The 13,252-nt window shown below is 51.3% G+C and overlaps 2 protein-coding genes across 9 annotated transcripts in view; one reads left to right on the forward strand and one right to left on the reverse strand.

Moving 5' to 3' along the window:
* ACP2 (acid phosphatase 2, lysosomal) lies at nt 1–8,734 on the forward strand. Of its 5 annotated transcripts, none has more exons than XM_019412412.2 (11): nt 1–239; nt 827–922; nt 1,227–1,313; nt 2,388–2,540; nt 2,649–2,747; nt 2,826–2,915; nt 3,365–3,497; nt 4,285–4,367; nt 4,499–4,605; nt 4,720–4,895; nt 6,868–8,734. In XM_019412412.2, exons 1-11 carry the CDS (start codon nt 126–128, stop codon nt 6,999–7,001), a joined length of 1,272 nt encoding a protein of 423 aa, XP_019267957.1. In that variant the 5' UTR covers nt 1–125; the 3' UTR covers nt 7,002–8,734. The 5 variants fall into 5 exon arrangements, with proteins under 5 accessions (XP_019267957.1, XP_019267958.1, XP_053755735.1 ...); XM_019412413.2 differs by having other exon boundaries at nt 3,407–3,497; XM_019412415.2 differs by lacking the exon at nt 1–239 and adding an exon at nt 355–470.
* Nucleotides 7,873–13,252, reverse strand: part of DDB2 (damage specific DNA binding protein 2) — a 21,125-nt gene continuing 15,745 nt past the window's right edge. For 2 of the 4 annotated variants that reach the window (XM_019412353.2, XM_019412352.2), the window contains exons 5-12: nt 12,492–12,637; nt 11,075–11,174; nt 10,810–10,987; nt 10,342–10,484; nt 10,024–10,113; nt 8,771–8,935; nt 8,581–8,626; nt 7,873–8,269 (exon numbers count right to left, since the gene is read on the reverse strand). In XM_019412353.2, coding sequence (XP_019267898.1) covers nt 8,223–8,269; nt 8,581–8,626; nt 8,771–8,935; nt 10,024–10,113; nt 10,342–10,484; nt 10,810–10,987; nt 11,075–11,174; nt 12,492–12,637 — 915 coding nt within the window. In that variant the 3' untranslated portion in view covers nt 7,873–8,222. Of the gene's footprint in view, nt 8,270–8,580; nt 8,627–8,770; nt 10,114–10,341; nt 10,485–10,809; nt 10,988–11,074; nt 11,175–12,491; nt 12,638–13,252 lie in introns of those variants that run through there. The other 2 variants (XM_053899758.1, XM_053899759.1) reach the window with 2 other exon arrangements.

The raw sequence follows: 13,252 nt of genomic DNA on the forward strand, positions 1-13,252 counted from the left end.
CCCCTCCTTTACCAAGATGGCGGCGAAGGCACTTCCGGCGTGTGTCCTTACGGGTGCGTCCGGGCGGCTGCTGTAGGTGCCACGCAGCGGGTTCCAGCCGATTTGCTGCATAGTCTACAACGGTGATGGCGGGCAGGCCGTTTGCATGGAGCGGGGCAGCTCTTCTCCAGCTCCTTCTTGGCGTGAACCTGATAGTGATGCCACCCACCCAGGCCCGGAGTCTGCGCTTCGTCACCTTGGTAATGAGAGACGGGGTGGCCAAAGGGCTTGCCAGAGCTGGAAGGGCACGGCCGGTTGTTCGAGGGAGGGGCGGGGCTTGTGCTGGGGTCGGGATCTGGAGGAGCGGGAGCCGGTTTAGGACGAGACGACTGGCCTGGAGGGTCGGGGGCCCAGTTCGGAATTGATGTGGAGCCCGAGTTATTTTCGGGGACAGGCAGGGTGTAATTAATTACATATCAGGGCATAGGTCGGTGAGTCTGTCTTGGGACAGGGATGTTGTAGAACGGTAAAGGGACTCACCCTTAAGCCTTTGGTGATTTTTCCCCCCATCCCTTCCCCCATCCCCGGCATTGCTTTCATTTCTCCTTTCCTTTCCCATCTGTATCTTTGGCTTCTCTTATGGTCTCCAGTGGCGTTGGTTGGCCAAATTAGAATCTCTGGAACCTGTTCAAAGTTACTGACTTCTGAGTTGGGGTCTTTTGCAGGGGGTAGAGTTAAGGCTTCCTAGAAGGAGTAAGGCATCTCTCCCCAACAAGGGGCAGAGATGGGCTCTTTGTCCCTGTCGAGGAACTCTCTGACCTGTAGGCAAACCATTTTCTTTCCTCAGCTGTACCGACATGGAGACCGTTCGCCAGTGAAGACATATCCCAAGGATCCCTATCAGGAAGAGGAGTGGCCCCAGGGGTTTGGTCAGCTAACTAAGGTGGGTCAGAAGCCAGCCTCCATTCAGGGCGTGCTGTAGAATGAGTGACCTCGAGAGCAGGCTACAGAACTTGGGGCTCCACCAAACTCTCATTTGCCATGTGGGTGCTGACTTTGACCTTAAACTTACTTTCCTCTGTGTCCAGGACAGATGCCATATACAGTCAGCCACTTAGTAAATGACTTCTGTGATCAGATTAACCCACTCCTACTTCCAGACAGGGTAAATTTGGAAAGCAATAGTGCCTAAGCCCTGTGGGCTTGCAAGCTGTCCCTTCCCTCTTAACTCTTGAGTTTGCCCACAGGAGGGGATGCTACAGCATTGGGAGCTGGGCCAGGCTCTGCGGCAACGCTACCATGGCTTTCTCAACACCTCTTACCACCGGCAAGAGGTAAGGCTGGGAGCTCCAAGAGGCAAGGGGAGTGGAATCTACTATCCTCACCCCCTGCCCTCGGGAAGCCTGGGGCACTCTGGCCTCCTGCCATGAGTTTTTGGTAACAACTACAGGACACGACATCCAAGAGCTGTGTAGAACAGAGTCCTAGAGGCCGAGTTGCCCCTCCTTGACTTGGAAGGGGCAAAACTGATCAAGCATCCAATCTCAGACTTTAGGGCCTGGCAAAGTCTTTTCTGATTCTGTGGAATAGCGTAGACTTTCCATCCAAAACACTTACTGAGTACCTACTAAAGGCAAAGTGCTGTGCCAGCACTGTGCATGTAATGGTGCACCACACAGATATGATCTCTGTTTTCATGGAGCTTAGAATGAAGTGGGGGTGACAGACGATAAACCACACAGAGCCAAGACGTAAAGGTAGGAGGGAACACATGTAGAGAAGGCATGTCAGGAAAGATTGGCAAGCGTTCCTGATTCTTGAAGCCCTCTTCCTAGAGCCCGGGGATGGCGATGAATGTTCCTCTGGTTACCATTATCAACCACAGGCTGTGGGGTCCTCAATGTTATTGTTCCCTTGAGGACCATCTCTGTCCTGGTCTTGCCCCTCCCCACTGCTTCCTCCTCCCTTTGCACAAGCAATTAACTGTTCTCTATTTCCTCTCCCTGATCTCTAAGCTACTTTATTAAGGGGTATATGTATGTGGTAGGAGACAGTTTCTGCCTTCAAGAACTCTAGATAGGGAGATAGGCGTTGTTATACAAGCAGACAGATAGACAGACCTGACAGCCTCACTGACTGACAGCCTTATACTTTGGACTGGGAAGGCATTTGAACTAGAGCCATTACAACAGGAGTTCTTCACAGAGTGGTGACAGCTAGCCACTACCTGAGCATTTGGCCCTTTGCTGGGAAGAGGGACAAGGAAGGTCAGAGATGGGGAGCAGGGGCCACCATCTGCTGGGTAACCATCAAGAACAGGTTCAGGTTCTCCCCCTGAGGCCCCAATGAGGGGCCAAAGCTGCCCCACCCCACCCCCACAGGTAAGACTTGTGTTGTTGTCTCTGCAGGTTTATGTGCGAAGCACAGACTTTGACCGTACGCTCATGAGTGCTGAGGCCAACCTGGCCGGACTCTTCCCTCCCAACGGGATACAGCGCTTCAACCCAAATATCTCTTGGCAACCTATCCCCGTTCACACTGTGCCCATCACTGAGGATAGGGTAAGACTGGCCAGCGCTTCCCTGGAGGCGGTGAGAGGGACAACTCTGGCCATGGGCCGGCTGATCCCTGACTCCTTCTCAGCCTGTTTTCCCCACTTTGTTCTGCAGCTGCTGAAGTTCCCGTTGGGCCCGTGTCCCCGTTACGAGCAGTTACAGAACGAGACCCGACAGACGCCAGAGTATCAGAATGAGATCATTCAGAATGCAGTGAGTGGGGCTGAGGTGGAGGTCATCACGCTGTCCTTTCCCCAGGGCAGGACTCATCCCCTGATCCTTTTTTCATAGCAATTTCTGGATATGGTGGCCAACGAGACAGGCCTTACAGACCTGACGCTGGAGACCGTCTGGAATGTCTATGACACACTCTTCTGCGAGGTGAGCCCACTTAGGGTCCCAGTGTGACCTTTCTTCTCTCACACCTCGGCAGGCCCAGGTGACCAGGACAAGTAGGACAGCATGCCTGGATACCATTCCCACTGGGGAGGTCCAGGCAAGCCGCTTCTTGCGAAACAAGGGAACTTCCCTCAAGGGTGAAAAAGAACCTCAGAGTGGGAAATGGTTTATTATCTGTCAGCAGTTCTTGCCCCTCTCCACCCAGAACTCTCGTGCTATCCGAGATTCTGCTGAGTCACGCTTTTCGTGCCTGAGCTTCCTTTCCTGTGTCCTGTCCACCATGTCTCCTGGTTCCAGTCCCTCAGCCTCACCTCTCCTCTCCTCTCCCTCCCTCACACACACACAGGCACCTTCCCGCTGGGGAAGAGAGCTGTCCCCGGAGAGGCTCTGGCCTAGGCCTGGGGAGCTAACCTGCCTGCTGCGATACACAGCAAACACACGGGCTGGTCCTGCCGCCCTGGGCCTCTCCCCAGACCATGCAGCATCTGAGCCGGCTAAAGGACTTCAGCTTCCGCTTCCTCTTCGGGATCTACGAGCAGGCAGAGAAGGCCCGGCTTCAGGGGGGTGAGTGACCAGAGCAGCATGTCACTTCCCTCCTCAGGACCCTACAGCATTAACAACCTGCTCTGGAAGGCTGCTCACACGCTTCCCTCTCCCCCCATAGTCTTCTCTGCCCATTCAGAACCAGACCTCCCATTAGTCACCGAAGCCTTCCCCCGCCCTCCAAATGCTTATAGCTCTTCTGTCACCATATGATCGACCACAGTCAGGTTTGCGTGCTTCTTTCCTGCCATTCATCTTCTTAAGTCACTCGTGTCAGGAGACCCTCTGTCCCCTTAAATGAATACCTCCCTCCAGAAACCCACCAGGGAACGCTTTGCAAGAAGGCTGAGAATAATACACATGTGCCAGTTTCCTGGTCTGAGCACCCAAGGGAGGGCCAGCTGTCAAACCTTCCTGACATCTCTGTAGTTTTCAGAGCCTGCATGTGGCAGAGCTCCCGTATTTGCCACCATCTTATGGGTTTTGAAGCAGTCTTAAGTTTATATCTGTTCCAAACTGGAGTAATTCTTCAGACATGGGCAGGACCTCGTAGCTCACTTATAAAGGGGCAGATCTCTATATCTGTTGAAATGTACATATCTTGTTTTATCTTGCTTCTCTCTGTAAGTTTCAAAGTTCTTAGAGAACAGGGGTGCTGAAGAGTTTCCTGCATGGTTCCCATGCACCTAAAAGTTCCCTGTGCAGGTGATCAGACCCAGGACCAGCAGAGGGTGAAGGGGCTCAGATAGGTCTGATCAAAAGACAGGGGTAGCTGGAGCCACTGACACCAGGATCTCTTCTTCCTTAGGAGTCCTGTTGGCTCAGATACGGAAGAACCTGACCCTCATGGCAGCCTCTTCCCAACTCCCTAAGCTGCTGGTTTACTCTGCGGTAAGCTCCCATACTCCCCAGCATGCGAATGTCGGCCAGAGAGCTGGTTGTCTCCTCTGTTCAGTGCCTGGGGCGGGAGGGGGGCGGGGGTTAGGTGAGGAGGGCTGACAGGGAGCTCCTCTCTGTTACAGCACGACACCACCCTGGTGGCTCTGCAAATGGCACTGGATGTCTACAATGGGGAACAAGCCCCCTATGCCTCCTGCCACATATTTGAACTGTACCAGGAAGATAATGGGTGAGTGGACAGTCTGCCCTCCGGAGGGGCAATTGTGTGGAGGCTGTGGGCAGCCCAAGCACCCAGTTATAGGCCCGCTGAGCAGCTTCCATCGCCTCTCCTGTCAACCCTCAGGAATTTCTCAGTGGAGATGTACTTTCGGAATGAGAGTAACAAGGCTCCCTGGCCGCTGATCCTGCCTGGCTGCCCTCACCGCTGCCCCCTGCAGGACTTCCTTCACCTCACAGAGCCCGTCGTGCCCAAGGATTGGCAGCAAGAATGCCAGCTGGCAAGCGGGCCTGCAGACACGGGTGAGTGGCTGCCTGCCTCCACTAGTAATGTCCCAAAATAACCTTCGTTTCCTGCCCACCGGTCTCCCGAGAGCTGCTGCCCTTCCAGCCATCTCAGTGCATTTCCCTAGACCACCCTGACACCATTGCTCACCTTCTCTCCATTCCTCACTCTCAGGCGATGCCCTCACTTCTCAGATCACTGAGAAAATAACGGTAGCCAGGAGAGCCTGGGCTCATCCTGCAACCAGCAGATCTTCCAGCTTACTTGCTGCTGTAAGCTGCTACCTGAGGCCAATCTCTGCACTTGTGCTCCAGGTCCATCTCTTCTCACCTCCACAGAGACTTCTGGAGCCTTAGTGTTTTCTCTCTACTGGGTCAGTCCCTCCTTGAGAGCCTTCCAAAGACTCTCAGGGCACCATCTTCCTCCAGCCACCACTGTTTCTCTGTTCCCTATGAAAGTGGAATCCTTCCTGGTTTGCTTTTTCAGTGCCTGTTCTGTCAGACTCCTGATAGAGAGGCTTGTGTCACCTTCCACACCAGTGAAGCCACTTTTGTAAAGGACCAATTACCTCCTCTTACCAAAGCCAGTGACCAATTCTTAGCTTCTCTCATCTCTCTGGGGCATGATGTGATCGGTCAGTCCTTCCTTAGACACTTTCTTGGCTTCTCTGCTTTTTCTTCTGACTTACAGGTAGCTTCCTTACTGGCTTTTTCTCCTGACTAAACAGTGGATGGCCCAGGGCTCACCCTGGCCCTTCCCCATGTGTGCACACTCCCAAAACAATCCCATCCAACCTCATGGCTTTACATACCACCTCCATGCAGAGTTCCATCCTTTTATGACTCAGATTCATGACCTTTTCTCTGAGCTACCGACTCACATATCTGACTGCTGATTGGAGGTCTCTCCATGGAGGTCAGCTAGAACATCTCAAAGCTGCTGTGTCTGAAACCAGACACTCTTGCCCCTAAATCCACTCTTCCTCCAGTCTTGCCCATCTTAGCAAATGCCACATTAGTCACCTAGTTGTGGAGCGTAACCCTAAGAGTCATCTTGAATACCCTCTTTCTCAGACCCCACATCCAGTCCACTAGCAGATCCCATCGGCTCAACCTTTAAAATACATCCTCTTGCCTCCCTGGTCTGATCTGCGCTCATCTCTTGCCTACACTACTGAAAAGTTTCCCACTGTTCTTTCTGATTCTCTTCTTGTACCTACCAGTCTCACAGTACCACAGAGTTAATTTTTTTTTTTTTTTGATGTTTCATGTATTTATTTCAAGAGAGAGAGAGAGAGAGCAGGGGAGGAGCAGAGAGAGAGAGAATCCCAAGCAGGCTCCTTGCCGTCAGTGCAGAGCCTGACTCGGGGCTCAATCCCACTCACCGTGAGATCACAATATGAGCCAAAACCAGGAGTCAGACTCTTAACAGACTGAGCCACCAAGGCATCCCGAGTTAATTTTTTTAAAACATAAATCAGTTGACATCACTACCCTTCTCAGAATCTTCCGGTGGCTTCCCATGACATTTGGAACAAAATCCAAGTTCTTTCTCATGGCCTTCCAGGCCCTTCTTGGTCTGATCCTCAGTGCTCATCTCCTACTTGCCCCTCACTCTGCTATAGTGATATTGGCTTTCTAGCTGATCCTAGAATTTGCCAAACTTATTTCCCCATCAGGGCCTTTTGTATTTGCTTCTTGTCTACTCATCCCCTCTGCCCCTGCCCCCAGACCTCTTCTCTCATATCTGAGCATCTCAGGGACTCCAGGTCTCTGGTCAGATTGTCATTTCCTCAGTGATCCGTTCCCTGACTGACCTACCTTTCCATCCTTTTCCCCTTAGTTTGGTTTGTCTTTCTTTCTACCATTTGTCACTGACCTAGATATATCCCCGTTGTAAGAAGAGCACGTGGTATACGGTAGACAATCAAATATTTGTTGGAGGAACACTGACGTGACCTTTCTGTCCCCCTCCCCAACCTGTGCTCAGAGGTGATCGTGGCCTTGGCTGTATGCGGCTCCATCCTCTTCCTTCTCATAGTGCTGCTCCTCACTGTCCTCTTCCGGATGCAGGCCCAGCCTCCGGGCTACCGCCATGTCGCAGATGGGGAGGATCATGCCTGACAACCACTCAGCCCCCTTCCCTCTGCCTCCTAGGGGAGGTGGGCTGGGCCCTTGCTCCTGACTATTGCTGCTCCCCAGCCCATGGACAGGAGACCCTGGGTTGGCCTCCCTCTGATTATCCTAACCTAGATGAACAAGTGGGGCTCGGCTTGGCCCATGGCACCTGTCGCTCAGCATTCATGTGCCTCCTCTTTACCAAGTACTATGTTGGACTTTGGCTTTCTCCGAACAAGACTTGCCTCCGCCATGCTTCCGAAGGACTGGAAGTGTAGACAAGTATCCAAGTTTCACTCAGGACCTGGGATTGAAAAACTGAAGGAGTTGGTGCTTGATCGCCTTGCCCCCGCCAATCAAGCCTTGCTCTCTCTTCCAGCTTGGAGTCTTTGGCAAATGGTTCAGGGGACACAGTCTTGCCTCTCAGTGCTTATTTTAGTGGGAAAAACTGCACAACATTGGGCGTACAACCATTGGCCACTAAGGAGCTGGATCACCCAAAGGCCAGCCAGCCAAGTTTTCCTTTGTCCCCCTGAAGCCACCATTAGAGTCAGACATAATGCTTCAGGCACCTTTGTCACCCTGCAGCTGGAGCAGGTCAGAAGGGTGTTTGTACTGGGGCGGGGGGGGGGGGGGGGGGAGTGAGTTGTACAGTTGTGACACTACTATCCCAGTCGGCTAGGCTGGGGTCTCTAGGGACCAGAGTTAAATGTAGGTTGTAAGCTGGACAGCTTGTGGCTGTGGCCCAGAATAGGGCTAAGGCAGCGTCCAGAGAATGAAAGTTTTAGACTCAGTGCTGTTTCTGTGCCTTTTCTTCATTTTGGGGGGCCCAAGGAGCCCTTTGACCAGGTCAGTGCTGTAAAATCCACTCAGAAGCTCAGTTGGGTATGGTTTTATTGGCCATATCAATAGTGAGCACAAACTGAAAACCACTACCTGATCACTCTGCCACTGCACGTCAAAGAAAAGTACCTTGGCCCCAGGCTAGATAATAGCAAGGACCCTTGGGGCACCTGGGGCACCAACTCTGGAGAAGTTTCTGGATCTAAGTCCAGAGCAGTAACATGCCAGTGTCCCAGTCCCACAGTGTCCCATGCCACAGTGTCCCTGCTCCGACCCTAAGACTTGGATACCTTTGGCCCTTTAACACATAGCCGCCTCTTCTCACAGGATTTGTTCTCAGGTGGCTCCAAGCCCTTGCTTGGCCCACACCGTCATTAATGTGTCTCATTTCCGCATCCCAGCTTCCTGGCTCCAAATGAGAATGTGATAACCTAGGAGGAGTGAGACCAGTCTGACTTGCACCTTCCATTATCAGTCTCTGAGAACTTGGGGTTGGCCCAGGGAACCTAGGACTTGGTAAGGAAATACCAGGAAATTGGGACAGCAGCCAGGCATTGCCATGACCAGGACAAAGCAAGAGGCATGGAGGGCCCAGGCCAAAGAGTCCACGGTCTCCTGGTAGTCTTCTTTACTGACTCCTTCCCTGGGGTGACTGGTAGGGCTAAGCTGAGGAGAGCCTGCACTCAACCTTGGGGAGTAGGATAGGGCTTGGCCAGTCTGAGATACAACCTACTTCACTCACCCATCACAGAGGCCAGCGTGTCCCCCATGGGATTGAACTCATTGAGCTGCAGAGACAAGGGCATAAGCATGAGGAGAGGTTGAGGTACTGGGAGAAGGGCACATGAGGATAAATTTCTGGTCGTTTTTGGTCAATAAAGTAGGTTGAATCCCTGCTTCCTCCCATCATTATTTGAGGGCCCAAACCTCACCGAAATGATACCAGAAGATTCTGGGTCATAGAGCTGATACATCATCTTCCCTGAGCTTCCATCAAACACATCAATGGTCCTTAATTCATGGGGGGTACAACTTTTGAAATTAGGATCTGGGTATCGGCCCACGACAATGAGGTTGTACCGAGGATGCCAGGTTGCCTAGGAGACGAAGAGTTGTCATGAGAGTAAATGCAGAGCACTATCAAGAGGGACATCAAAAGTACCTTTTGTCACTAGCAGTTGTTAGTACAGTTGCCAGCAATTTAATAATGGAGATCAGACCCACATGAAACTATTGTATGTGCGTCTACCATCCCAAATTTTTAATCCCAAATTGGCCTCTCTGGACCTTGGGACACCTTCAGGCCTTCTTTCTCTTTTGCACTTCCTGAGATCATACCAACTGAACAATGTTGTAACATCAGCTTTACCCAGACATTAACCAAAGAGGTAAGCCTACAACAAAGCAAAAAGTCTCTGGTAACCAAAAACCAAATAGGATGGAAGTTCTGAAGTAATCCCTCCATCAATGTGAACGATAAAGAGTTGAGCAGGAGATGGCTCGTGGCCAAGAAAGGGAAAGAAACCTATGTTCCCCAGATTACCCCACTCAAAACAAATCTGGCAGTTAGCTGGAATGACAGGTGGGGTTTTCCTAAGAAATCTCAAGGGAGTTTTGAAGGCAGAAAGACATGGTTAGCGGGAAGGACGAGGTGGTACATGCCACGGCTTGGACATCAGTCACAAGCCCACCTGGGAAGCTAGAAATTGGCCTGGCTGGTTACAAAGTGGGAGATGACACATGGATCATTGGGAACCAGTGATGAATGCTTGTTCTTAAGAGCTTGGGTTGGATTTGAGGTACGTGGGAGCCTCCCTAATACTAAATCATCACTGTTTATGTAGTACTTACCAGGCACTGGGCATGTGCTTTAGGTATACTGATTCTTCCAACAACCCTATCGGTCAGATACTATTATTCCCTTTTTAGAGATGAGGAAACCAAGATCCAAAATTCAAGCACTTGCCCAAGGATTCTAACCGGAGGTTGTCAGCCTGCCTGAGGCTGGTGCCCCCACCACTATGCTGTCTTGATGAAAGAAGTAGAGACATGAAACCTGGAGGTCTGAAGAAAGGCTGTGGTTCTATAAAAGAACACAAAGCAGGAGAGCAGAGCAATGGGCAGAGCTGAGGCTGCCTGGGGGCATGGGCAGGAAGGAATCAGAAGACTTCAAGACCGTAAAAACCTTGGGGGCTGAGACTGGAGAAGTCATTAGCAAGGCTGAGGTCAGCAGGCACTGAAGTTTGAGGGCAGAACAGCAGGGAGATAGGCTGGGCTGAAAAAAAAACAAAAACAGGAAAAGAGCTTACAGGAGACAGAACCCAGCAAAGTGCGATTGTAGAAGGGGGACAGAAGGGACAAAGAGAGAGAGAGCCAGGGGAAAAGAGACTGCTTTGTGGGTGCAAGATGAGATCTGGGATTAGGGATTCCAGATCTGGCCTTTCTCTACCTTGGGCAGACCCCGTCTATCCCCATGTCATAGCTCCCTGTCTTCATCACTTACCTTGATGGGCGTCAGGTGCTGGAAGTGGCGGTGAGGGTGTGGGATCAGGCTCGGGGGGCAGTCCCACTGGGAGGCCGAGTAAACCCGGAGCTCACTCTTCTGGTCAGTGGTCAGGAGCTGGGCTCCGTCAGGACTGAAACAAGCTGGCGAGTGAAAAGCCCCAGAACTGAAGGAACCACAGGCCCTTGTCCTGGCTGGTACAGGCCTTCTGCAGGGGCGCCCTCTTTCCCACTCCTCTCTAGACCCCGGGTGGAAGGGAGGAGGTGAATCTGGACTGTGAACAAAAACATTCTAGAAACTTAGCAGCTGTTGGGGACCACTAGTTTCAGAAAGTTTCCAAGATACCAACTTGGTTGATGCTATCAGTGTAAAGGGTTTGGCCTAGCAGCTTCTAAATGTTGAGGGGAGACCCCAGAAACGGTTGGATAGGCACCGTGTGCAGGAAGGATGAGGTCTGATATATCACACCTGCGTTGACAGGATGGCTATGCAGCAGCGAGTGGAGGCAGCTGGATTTCCCTTTAACCTGGCGCAGGTCCCAGATTTTCACTGTTTGGTCCACAGAGGCTGTGGCCAGGAGCCAATCACAGCATGGGTTCAGGGCCACATGGGTCACTTTCTTTTTGTGCATTCTCAGATTCCAAAGCTGCAGAGAAGGGCTTGGTTCAGGTGGGGTGCAGGGAGGCTGGGGGTAAGGGAAAGAAAGGGAAGACCAGGGCTCCAGAGAACGCACCTCCCTGCCGTCCATGTTCAGCAGGATCACATGTCCCACATTGTCGCCTGTGACCACCATTCGGCTTCTGGCAGACACATCCAGGCTGCAAAACCAGATGCTGGGGGGAGAGACTGTGCTATAAGATTCTTGGGGACAAAGGCAAGAGCCATTAACTGTTCCAGCTCTAACGTCTAACGGATAGATGTCCAATCAGTATTTGTTGAATAAGTGAATAATTGTCTCACCACGGACTCCCAGTGAGGAACACTCTTACTTGTCTACCTTCCAGAGAGAGGGCACAAGGGTGATGAGGCTCAGAAATTTGTCCAGTTACTGCCGGGGCCAGGATCCTCAGCTGGTAGGAGTCCTTAAGAAGCTGTCCCTTAGAGCCATTAGGCAAGTCCCCAGGCCAGCCTGCCCCCTATAGCCCTGGGTTTTGAGGAAGACATGTTTATTGGTGTCTCTCTTCACTCTCTACCCTCTGGGCCAAAGGAGATGACAAATCAAAAAGGGACTGCCCAGCTCCGGTTGTCAGAGCTGGCGAGAAAAGAACTTCTGCCCTCTTCTGAGCATTTAGGGGAAAAAGCACAATTTAGGAGCTCTGTCTTGCTCTTTTGCTTCTCGGACTACTTGAGGACAAAGGGTTGGGATTGCTTCAGGGATCCTAATGCCCAGCCAGGAGATCTCAGATTCCTATTTTTCCTCTCAAACACTCAAATCCTTGCTACGGTGTCTTTTGTATCCCCTACAAATATCTTTCGGAGGGAGGGTTTCTTGTGGAAGAATAACATGGAGCTGAGTCTATCCCATCACTTGCCCTGATTGCTTGGTATTTCTTACCTCTGTGGGGCAGCCCAGGATAATGTCCAGTGCTAGTTAGAGCCTCCACAGCCTTGATTCCTTAGAGAACAGTTAGAGTCGTGTCTCTGGCTAGAAATCAAACTGACGCGTCTTTTGTAATTTCTCCAGCCACTTGCCCTTGGGGAGTCCAAAGTGCTTTATGGGCACAATTCTATCCCTTTAAGCTTCTATCAAAGAAGTGGTTGGGTCATTACAACTCAGGGATGTAGAGAATGAAATCTCAAATTCTTAGTTCCTGCTCCAACCTTTAAAAGTGGCTTTCTAGGCCAATGTCATGTTAACTAGTGAGAATCAAGGTCTAGTCTAATATATGAATGCCTTACAGAAGAGCTGAAGCCCTTCCCTCTCTGAGAAGAGCTGAGGTTCTAGAATACCTCACCGAAGCAGTAACCCACCTGGAACAGAGAAAGGCAGCTACAGGAAGTCTCAGAAAGAGAGGGAAGGGTGGAAAGGGGCTGCCACCTTGCTGGTCTTTCCCGTGCCAGGTTTGGGTAATACAAACGAGATCCAGAGGCTCTCATCAGAACTACACCGAGAGCCTAGAGGCCCTTTCCCTCCTAGTGAAGCCACTCACTTGCAGGTGTCTGAGCTGGTAAACACTCGGAGCGTGTTGCCTTTAAAGTCTTGCAGCCTAGTTGTTCCCTCCATTGAGGAGGTGAAAAACTGGTTGGTATCAAGAGGGTTAAACTTCAGCCCAGTGACGCTCCCTCCAGCTCCAATCTAACATAAGGAAGAGAAAAACCAGTGAGTGAAGATGGCCCAGGAGAAGGATGAGGCCTGGGTGCACGGAGTCTGCCGACCAGACAGCCGGGCAGGCAGCACGTGCGGCCAGGCCGGCCAAGAGGCCTGGACGCAGGCATGCGCTCCATGGGACTCTTCATTACTTAAGGTTTTAGTTTTAATTGAATTTAAAAAAAAAATTAACATACGGTACATTTGGTTGTTTTTACCACACACTTCTAAGGATGTGAAAACACAAGAGTATAGATTTGAATAACCACCACCCAAATCAGGATGCAGAACAGTTCCATCCCCTCAAAAAAGCCCCCTGTGCTCTCCCCTCGTGGTCACACCCCTTCTCCTCCTGTCACCCCTCGGCCACTGTGGATCTGTTCTCTATCACTGTGCTATGGTTTTGCCTTTAATAGATTGTCGTATAAATGAATCATACAGTATTCATCTCACTCAGCATAATGCCCCTGAGATGCACCCAAGTTACTATGTATACCCAGAGCTCATTCCATTTTATTGCCAAGCATTCCATTATGTGGATGTACCATGGTTTGTTTATTGCCCAGTGCTCTTTAGAGGAGCTTCAGCTCGGAACAGTGCCTG

This window comes from Panthera pardus, unplaced genomic scaffold, assembly GCF_024362965.1.
Source record: "Panthera pardus isolate Hobbes unplaced genomic scaffold, ASM2436296v1 HiC_scaffold_12, whole genome shotgun sequence".
Classification (NCBI taxonomy): Eukaryota; Metazoa; Chordata; class Mammalia; order Carnivora; family Felidae; genus Panthera; species Panthera pardus.

What these genes read in the sequence shown, in the direction of transcription:
- ACP2 (XM_019412412.2), top strand. Translation starts at nt 126, where the DNA reads ATGGCGGGCAGGCCGTTTGCATGGAGCGGGGCAGCTCTTCTCCAGCTC. An exon ending in GTCTGCGCTTCGTCACCTTG is followed by an intron (nt 240 to 826) that starts GTAATGAGAGAC and finishes TTCTTTCCTCAG; the next exon opens with CTGTACCGACATGGAGACCG. An exon ending in GAAGGCCCGGCTTCAGGGGG is followed by an intron (nt 3,498 to 4,284) that starts GTGAGTGACCAG and finishes CTTCTTCCTTAG; the next exon opens with GAGTCCTGTTGGCTCAGATA.